This window comes from Humulus lupulus, chromosome 5, assembly GCF_963169125.1.
Source record: "Humulus lupulus chromosome 5, drHumLupu1.1, whole genome shotgun sequence".
In the NCBI taxonomy this organism is placed as follows: domain Eukaryota; kingdom Viridiplantae; phylum Streptophyta; class Magnoliopsida; order Rosales; family Cannabaceae; genus Humulus; species Humulus lupulus.
Genome location: NC_084797.1, coordinates 171,704,780 through 171,714,234, shown reverse-complemented (window position 1 = coordinate 171,714,234; position 9,455 = coordinate 171,704,780). Strand labels below are relative to the sequence as shown.

Here is a 9,455-nt window from a genome sequence, read left to right as displayed (position 1 = left end):
TTCAATAATCATGAATAAAAGTCTTTAAAGCAATAGTATATTGTAGAGTATGTTAAGAAGTGTTCAACCTTGCTTCATAATATTAAGTGCACTCTAGAGTTTCCCAGGTACTGCTATAAATACGAGTAACCACACAACGTTTGTACCAATGAAATATAGCTCTAAATAAAGAAACTACTGTTTAGTTTAGATACCACTACTTAGTCATACAACCTGCTCAAGTATTAGTATGTCTTATGAGAAGAAAAAATGAAAATGGACTAAGAAATGTAAAAAGGAACTTTTGTATACGTGAACACAACAATTAATATCATTCTTTATTTTTTTGGAAAGGTAAGATTAGAGACAATACAAGGCATAGCAATTAATAAATAATATGAGGATAATGTCTCTGAGAGTCGATACTCCAAGATATAATCCGAGATAAGCTACACCAAGATATGCTCTGATATGAAACCAACATCTTCTCAATCAATATATCGCTTAATTAGCAACTATATCATCCAACGTCTCTCCATTATTTTGTCATGGTTTGTGGGAGTTTTCATCTTTATGAATATGATATTTATGCTCAGCCTTGTCACTATTTTGAGTCCCACAATTCATGCCACGTTCATGAGTTGTGCCAAAAATATGTATTGAAAACAATCACCCTTGGCCCTTGCTGAATACAATATTATAGTGAACCATGCAACTCTCCCATATCATGCATACACCAAACCATGCAACTCTCCCATATCATGCTTACACCAAACCATGCAACTCTCCCAATCATTCTATAAGAACGTTAATAAAACACTTCCCCAAAGATGTTACAGAATACATCCAATCCACCAAGTTTGACAAGAGTATTTTATCACCCTCCAAGTCCCCCTAGAATTCACCCCACAGTCCATTGCTCTCTCTTTAAATTTATAATCAAAGAAAATTCTACAGATTATTTCATTGCTCATTATTAAATAATCACACAACAAAATTTCTCCATTATTACTGGATTCACCTTGTTCTCTTGCATTAGAAAATATATATAATTTTCTAATTTCTATCTTTGCCCAACTTATTATACACACACCAAAAGTATAGAAGAATCAAAATACACATTGGAAACAAATTCCATAATAGCTGAAAACTCATATGGAAAAATCAGAGAAATACAAACAAACCAAAAAAAAACCTCTTTACTTTTGCTTGCCCTGTATTTTCCTCATTTTAGATCCACATGAACACGGTGTGGCTGTGAGCAGTATTTAAACGTACACGTTGCCTAGTAATTCTACTGCGACCATTTTCATAAAACATGAATCATGATCAAATGCATGATTCTAATGCAACATCTTTATTCCAATTTCCAAATTTCTAATTATTAGCACTGGAACTGATTTTGTTGTAAGTTAGTCAGGTTGTGTGCGTTCTTATAGCTTATTTAGTCTCGAATTGCTTCTTATTGTTTCTAAAGGCTTCTTTGTAATCTTATATATATTGGAATATACTCAGTCGAAGCTCACTGAGCTCATTCATTACATTTCATTCTCTATCTCTCTCTTCTCTTTTCTCATTTGGTATCAGTGCCTTGATTTTTTTCTCTCTCGATCTTGTTCTTGCTTCCATGGCATCTTCTTCGAGCAATGCTCCTAGGGTTACTTCCTCCTCTTCTTCTGGTGTTACTCAGGCCACTGCTGCGACGGTGATTCCAACGCATCTTGTTCCTCTGACGCTTCGTCTGGATCGAAACAACTTCTTCTACTGGAGATCTCAGGTTTTGTCAACTATGTGTGCGCGTTAGTTGGAAGGATTTTTGGACGATACTCGAGCTCAACCTCAGCCAACAATGGCGGATCCAGATGTCGCTGATAGGTCTATTCCTAATCGAGTTCACAAACTGGATTTGCTTGGATCAGTTCCTTATGAGTTGGCTCTTCAATTCGATTTCTGAGAGTATGCTAGGTCATGTTGCTCGATGTCTTTCGGCCAATGAGATGTGGAATGTGTTGGCTCAGATCTTCTCCAACAAATCTAAGGTGCGTGTTCTTCAACTTCGTGGTTTGCTCCAGACTACGAAGAAAAGGGCCACACCTGTGGACGAATATGTTCTCAAGATGCAATGTTTAGCTGATGCTTTGATGGCTGCGGGTCAAGCAATTTTTGATGATGATATGATTATGTAAATCCTTGGTGGCTTGGGAAGTGAGTATGAGTTGGTTGTTGTCAATCTCACTTCTAAGGATTCCGTTACTTTGCAGGAAGTCCAGTTCATGCTACAAAGCCAGGAGATGCATCTTGAGCAACAACATGCCATTTCTGCTTTGGATCTTCAAAATCCTACAACTAACTATGATGCTGCCACTAAGAAGGAGTTCGCTACTTCATCTTCTGGTCACTCTGCTCGTAATCAGAGTTATCAACGTGGTAGAGGTGGCAGGTTCTTTCACAATCGGAACACTGGTAGTTGTCTGATTTGTCAACTGTGTAACAAGCCTGGTCATGTTGTGCTCAAATGCTACAGGCATTTTGATGTGAGTTTTCAAGGAGATATCAGCTCTGCAGCTACTTTTGAGGTCACATTTGCTGATCCACAAGCTCTCTTTGCTACTGCTCACACTGTGAATGATCTTTAATTGGTACATGGATAGTGGAGCTTCTCATCATGTGGTTTCTAACGCTCTGTTGCTCTGACTACGAAGTATGATTACAAAGGGAAAGGTAAAATGGTTGTAGGTAATGGCTCTTTTCTTCCGATTACTACTATTGGTTATGTTCATATTCCTTCTGCAAAACCTCTTCACGTGCATCGTGTGTTACATGTGCCTAATATCCAAAAGAATCTCATTAGTATTTCTCAATTAATTGCTGATAATGATGTTAATGTGGAATTTACTTCTAACTCTTGTGTTGTTAAGGACAAGGAGACGAGGAGAATACAGTTCGAGAGCTTCTAGTGTCTTTGCCTCTCATGGCTCTTTCGGTTTCAAGTCTCCTTCTGTTTGTCTTAGTACATCTTATGCTGGTAATAACACTGACTGTGTTGTGACCAGTCCTTCCTCATGTAATCCGTCCTCTCGACTGGCTGCCATTTGGCACAATCGACTTGGACATCCATCTAGTGTAATACTTACCAAAGTTTTACAATCTCTTAATGTGAATTGTTCTAAATCAGATTTGAATTTCCGTGATGCTTGTAAATTTGGTAAAAATAACTTGATGCATTTTGCTCTTTCTACTCTAAAAAACTACTAAACCACTTCAATTGGTTCACTCGGGTGTTTGGGGGCCTTCTCATCCTCTCCTGGAGGGTATAGATTTTACATATTGTTTGTAGATGATTTTACCAAGTATGGTTGAATTTATCCTATGACAGCCAAATCTGATGCCTTTTCTATTTTTCACAACTTCAAAACACTTGTTGAAAAGCAATTTGATACACCTTTAAAGGGTTTGCAAACTGATTGGGGAGGGGGGCGGGGCGCGAATAACATAAACTTCAACCTATTCTTCAATAGTTAGGCATTATTTTTAGGTACCCTTGTCCTCGTACTCACCAACAACAAGGAAGAGTTGAACGAAAGCATCGACATGTGACTGAAATTGGTCTTACTCTTCTTGCTCAAGCTCAAATGCCTTTATTGTTTTGGTGGGATGCCTTTGTTTCTGTTGTCTATCTTATTAATCGGTTGCCTACTACTATTTGTGCCTTTAAGTCTCCTTTTGAGTGTCTATTCCTATAAAACTGATTATAATTTGCTCAAAGTGTTTGGTTGTGCTTGTTTTCCCTTTCTCAGACCTTACAACACTCGCAAATTTGCTTTCAAAACCTCTAAGTGTGTTTTCTAGGGTATAGTCCTTTCCACAAAGGCTATCGCTATCTTCATACTTCGAGTCGCATCTATATTGCTCGTAGTGTCAATTTTAATGAATCTGAATTTCCTTATTGTACTCTCTTTTCCTCTTCTACTTCCATGTGTCAAGGTCCTATACGCAGTAACTTCAATGCTCCTGCATTTGTTTTGCCAATTCTTATGTCTTCCCCTACTGGTTTAGCATCCATCTTTGCTCCTTGTTCTTCATCTGTCTCTTCCAGTTCTGCAGTTGCTTGTTCTTCTCCCCCTCCTCGTACACCTGAAGATGGTGTCACCTCCGAGTTAGAGGCTTCAGCTACTGTATCTTCTCGACTTGCTTCCCCTGTTGTTGCTTTGCCCGTTAGTGATGAGATTGTGGTTCCTGAGTCTCATATTCCAGCTGCTCCGCCCTTATTGCCTCAAGGCCATCATATGCAAACCAGGTCTAAATTTGGTATCTACAAGCCCAAAGTCTACTTGGTTTCTACTTCTACTACCAAGGTTTATGATGAGCCTACTTCGGTTAAGGTTGCCTTGAGTCTTCCTGAGTGGAAAGAGGCTATGCACAATGAATATTCTACTTTAGTAGCTAAAGGTACGTGGAGTTTAGTGCCTGCTACTCCTGAGAAGAATATTCTCAGTAGCAAATAGATTTTTCGCACCAAGTATAATGTTGATGGCTCTTTAGATAAGTTTAAGGCTCGTTTGGTGGCGAAAGGTTTTCAGCAAACTCCTAGGTTGGATTTCACTTACACTTTTAGTCATTAAAGCTTCTACTATTTGTGTTGTATTTTCTTTGGCAGTGGCTGGGATATTCAGTAAATTGATGTCAATAATGTTTTTTTGAACGGTGATTTACAAGAAAAGGTGTTTATGAGGCAGCCAACTAGTTTTGAGGACAAGTCTGAACCTTATCATGTTTGTCAACTCATAAAGGTCTTTATGGTCTTAAACAAACTCCAAGAGCTTGGTTTGACAAACTTCGTCGGGCTCTTCTTGATTGGGGACTTCAAGCTTCTGTTTCAGACACTTTTTTTGTTTCACATGACGAAAAATGGTTCTATTCTTCTTGTTTTGGTTTATGTGGATGATATTCTCATCACAGGAGCTAATCGGCGGCATATTCTTGATCTTATTTCTGATCTTCATACTCACTTTGCTCTCAAATCTCTTGGTTTTGTCAACTATTTCCTTGGTTTTGAAGCTTATAGAAATTCTTCTGGTCTTTATCTCACTCAGTCTAAATATGCTTCTAACCTTTTAGCTAAGACTCAGTTTGAGGACTCAAAAGAGTGTCCTACACCTATGGTTTTGGGAAACAAACTTGCTTTCCATGATAGTGATTTGTTTGACAAACCTGAGCTCTATAGAAGTACTATTGGAGCTCTTCAATATCTCACACTTGCACGTCCGGATCTTGTCTTTGCTGTGAACAAGCTTAGTCAATTTTTAACGACTCCTACGATCAATCATGGAATGCTTGTAAGTGTATTCTTCGCTATGTCAAAGGCACTCCTCATCTCAAGCTTCACTTCAAACCAACTTCCTTGTTGACTCTTGAACCTTACTTTGATGTTGATTGGGCCTCAAGTCTCGATGATCACAAGTCCAGCAGTGGCTTTTGTTTGTTCTTGGGTGGGAACCTCATCAATTGGAGTTCACAGAAACAAAGAGCAGTTGCCCGGTCGAGTACAAAATCTGAGTACAAGGCATTAGCCTCGGCAGCTACTGAATTGGTTTGGCTACATTCCTTGCTTTGCGAGATTGGCATCAAGTTCATCCCCAGCTTCCTATTCTGTGGTGTGACAATCAGGGTGCGCAATCGTTGGCTCTTAATCCTGTGTTTCATTCCAAGACTAAACATATTGAACTTGATGTTCATTATGTTCGTGCTCAGGTGGCTGATGATAAGCTAGAGGTACGATACATTTCAACATAAGAGCAACTGGTTGATTTGTTTACTAAACCCATGTCTTTTCCTCGGTTTCGATTTTTATGTAACAAACTACATTTGGCTCAGCCCAAATATAGTTTGAGGGGGGTATAGCACTGTAACTGATTCTGTTGTAAGTTAGTCAAGCTGTGTGTGTTCTTACAGCCAAGTTAGTCTTGTTACACCCAAATTTCAAGAATAGGAAAATAGTCTCGAAATGTAAGCTCGAAAATAACAAGTGTTGGTTGCACACTTGTATAAATTGACATACGATTTCAGATCTGTTATCAGAGTTAAAGCATGAGTTGTAGGCTCAAACACACCAATCTTCTCCGAGGAATGAGTTCGACAAAATCACTAGATGAGGAGGAGGTTATAACCAGAATGATGAGCTCGAAGCCTGGCCAGTCTCGAAAGCGCGTCAGCACAACGATCAAGCTCAGTGACGCATTTTGCACGCGAAAGACTGTTAGGAAATTCCTATTTCCTATAGATTCGTTATTATCATATATTAAATTTTATGGGATATTATGTAATTAATGCATTTATAGTATTTATTTCAAATTTATTTGATTGATTGTAATTTCCCTGAATTAGAGGAAAATATTTTCATGACTAGGTGTATAAATAGCCTGGAGTAATTCATTTGTAGAGACGCACAAAATTGTACTAAAGAATACTTTGCCAAATTGCTTTCCTTCAAAGTTTGGAGAGAGTAGTGGGAATAATAGTATTCGTGGACTAAACAGATTTTAATTGTTGAACCACGTAGAACACCTCTGAATCCTTTTACTTTTTCCATATTTTTGTTTAGCGCTCTTCATATTTAAGTTGACGAAAAACGAGGTCAACAAGTCTCAATTCTATTTGAGTTTGTTATAACAAAATTGCTTCTCATTGTTTCTAAAGGCTTCTTTGTAATCTTAAATATACCCAGTCGAAGTGCTTCGACTGAGCTCATTCATTACATTTCATTCTCTATGCTCTTTTCTCATTTCTAATGCTAATCACATCCTTTATCTTTATTCGAACATAATATCATATTCGTTTACTTTTAAAAAAAATGAAACTTAAAACTATATTATAACAAGTAGAATATCACTACTAACTTTGTCTTCACCAAAACACTTGGCTTTTGATATATGGTTTGAACACTTCAAAATAATGAGATGAACACTATAAGAGAATCTAAAGCAACTTTATGTGACAAAAGATAATATTAAATTTTATGAAAATTGCCCTTCTATCGAAATTCAAATTCACATTTTGAGGAATCAGGACACGAAAGTAACAAACAAAAAAATAAAATTCTGATGTCAAATCCTGCACTGAAGGTCAATAAAAATGTTGTCTTGAGATAAGTAAAATTTGGCTCCTCATTTTGGCCCTGTTTATGTCCTTAACTCGTGTCGTGACAGTTCATATATTTATATACGTTACTCTAGTCCTACCAAAACTTTAAACGAATACCATAAAAATCTAATAGTCCAATAATAATAGATAAAATAAATGCATAGGCGACCAAGATAGTTAGAGCTGTTGTCCATGATGCGAAAAGGGTATTCACAGACAAATTTACCAGACCTGTGAGCACGTTTGCCTGAAGAAGAGGGAAAAACATTCATCATTTTGAGCAAGCTAAGGGCGGAAAAAAAAAAAGGCATAGTGAAAACAGGAGGATTTGTGGTTTACCAAAAGAAAGGTAGCCAGTAAGTTTTGATTATAAGCTTGTTCGAGAACAGAAGTATTCCTTCCAGGGATAAAATCGGAGAGCATTAGTATTCCTAACACCTGAAAAATACATGATAATTCAAGTTAATGAGTGATATAATATATATATATATAAATATATAAATTTTTAAAGGAAGTTAAGAGAGCATAATATGAATAATCAGGAATATGATGAGTAACAGTAGACAGTTAGTTGAACTATTGACCACTATACATTTTGGCATGAGTCTAAATTACAGAGGACAAAACAAAAAAGAAATAAATTGAACTATTGACAATAGCTCGTCCGTTACTTATATCATTGTAAAATATGGTAAATTCTACATTGTAATGTAGTAAAGAATTCTAAGATACCAGCAGACAACTATCAACAGAGAATCTGCTGAGTGGGGATCTCTTGTTTTAGATTGATTAGTCAAAGATTCAAAGTCTATTCATCAAGATACGTTAAAATGAACTCGAAGGATATAAAAAAGGACAATAACTTAATTTTTCCGTATGACAAACAAATTCAGAAAAGTATAAAATGAAAATACGATCAAGATGAATAGTAATAAAAAAAAGTCTCCCACAAAAGACTCTTAAAATTTGGTCAACCTATGTCATTCCTTGCTGACCTGTCATTCCTTCTTACCCCCCTAGCATACACATATGTCAAGGGTGGCCTATCATTACCCCCGGCCCAAAGACGCACCTTGTCCTCAAGGTGGAAATCTGGGAATTGCTGCTGGATTGTGCCCAAATCCTCCCAAGTCGCCTCAAACCCCGGTAGATGTAGCCATTTGATCAACACCTGTGGCTGCTGAAATTGAGTACCGGGACGCAAGGCCAACATCGCTTCAGGCTCAAGAAGCCACTCCAGCTCTTCAGTCAAGTTGGACGGTAAAGGAATGGCTGTTTGATGTGGGCCTAAAGCGGGTCTCAACATCAAAACATGGAAAACTGGGTGAATTTTCGTTTGAGGTGGCAGTAGCAACTTGTAGGCTGTCGATCCCACTCTGGCCAGAACTGGAAAAGGTCCAAAAAATAAAGGTCCAAGCTTCTGATTTTTTCTTTTTGCCAAAGTCTGCTGCCTATATGGTTTCAGCTTCACATAAACATTGTCCCCAACTGCAAACTGAACATCGCGCCTCTTTTTATCAGCTTGAGCTTTCATCTTTTGTTGAGCTCGCTGTAAATTCATCTTTAACAGATCCAAAATAGCGTCACGGTCCTTCAAATTTTTCTCCACAGCAGAAACAATAGTATGATTGCCTTCAATCCTTATCAACGGCGGGGGGTCTCTGTGGTAAAGAGCCTTAAAAGGCGTCATTCCCGCTGCTGAATGGTACGCTGTATTGTACCAATACTCTGCCCATGCCAGCCATTTGACCCATTGTGAGGGCCGAGAGCTCACAAAACACCTTAAGTAGGTCTCCAAACACCTATTGAGTACCTCGGTTTGGCCATCTGTCTGTGGGTGATAAGCTGAACTATATTTCAGCGAAGTTCCTTGCAACTTAAACAGCTCCTTCCAAAAAAGGCTGAGAAATACTTTGTCCCTATTGGAAACAATGGACTTAGGAATGCCATGTAATTTGACGATCTCTTTGACAAAAACGGCAGCAACAGTAGCAGCTGTATAAGGGTGTCGAAGAGGTACAAAATGGCCATATTTAGACAAACGGTCAACCACCACTAAGATTGAATCGAACCCATTGGAACACGGTAACCCCTCAATGAAATCCATCGATATATCGTCCCAAACTTGGTCCGGTATAGGTAATGGCTGTAACAAACCAGCTGGAGACTGCGCTAAATACTTGCTTTGTTGACAAGTATGACATTCAGCAACAAACTTTTGGATATCTTGTCTCATTCCTTGCCAATAAAAATCAGCGGTGATGCACTGAAATGTGCGGAATGCCCCTGCGTGACCCCCCATGTTGCTACAGTGATACTCCTGTAATATCAGCGAT

General features: G+C 38.2%; 2 protein-coding genes across 2 annotated transcripts in view; one reads left to right on the top strand and one right to left on the bottom strand.

The window, feature by feature from the left end:
- Nucleotides 1-1,183: 1,183 nt before the first annotated feature.
- Nucleotides 1,184-3,413, top strand: LOC133777858 (uncharacterized). The gene is made up of 2 exons (XM_062217609.1): nucleotides 1,184-2,018; nucleotides 2,241-3,413. The coding sequence occupies exons 1-2, from the start codon at nucleotides 1,842-1,844 to the stop codon at nucleotides 2,613-2,615; spliced, it is 552 nt and encodes a 183-aa protein (XP_062073593.1). The 5' UTR covers nucleotides 1,184-1,841; the 3' UTR covers nucleotides 2,616-3,413.
- A 3,648-nt stretch (nucleotides 3,414-7,061) lies between these two features.
- Nucleotides 7,062-9,455, bottom strand: part of LOC133777857 (uncharacterized protein At4g17910) — a 65,291-nt gene continuing 62,897 nt past the window's right edge. The window contains exons 15-16 of the mRNA XM_062217608.1: nucleotides 7,459-7,557; nucleotides 7,062-7,366 (exon numbers count right to left, since the gene is read on the bottom strand). Of these exons, the coding sequence (XP_062073592.1) occupies nucleotides 7,214-7,366; nucleotides 7,459-7,557 (252 nt within the window). The 3' untranslated portion in view covers nucleotides 7,062-7,213. The remainder of the gene's footprint in view (nucleotides 7,367-7,458; nucleotides 7,558-9,455) is intronic.

What these genes read in the sequence shown, in the direction of transcription:
- LOC133777858 (XM_062217609.1), top strand. Translation starts at nt 1,842, where the DNA reads ATGTCGCTGATAGGTCTATTCCTAATCGAGTTCACAAACTGGATTTGC. An exon ending in TCTTCTCCAACAAATCTAAG is followed by an intron (nt 2,019 to 2,240) that starts GTGCGTGTTCTT and finishes GTTACTTTGCAG; the next exon opens with GAAGTCCAGTTCATGCTACA.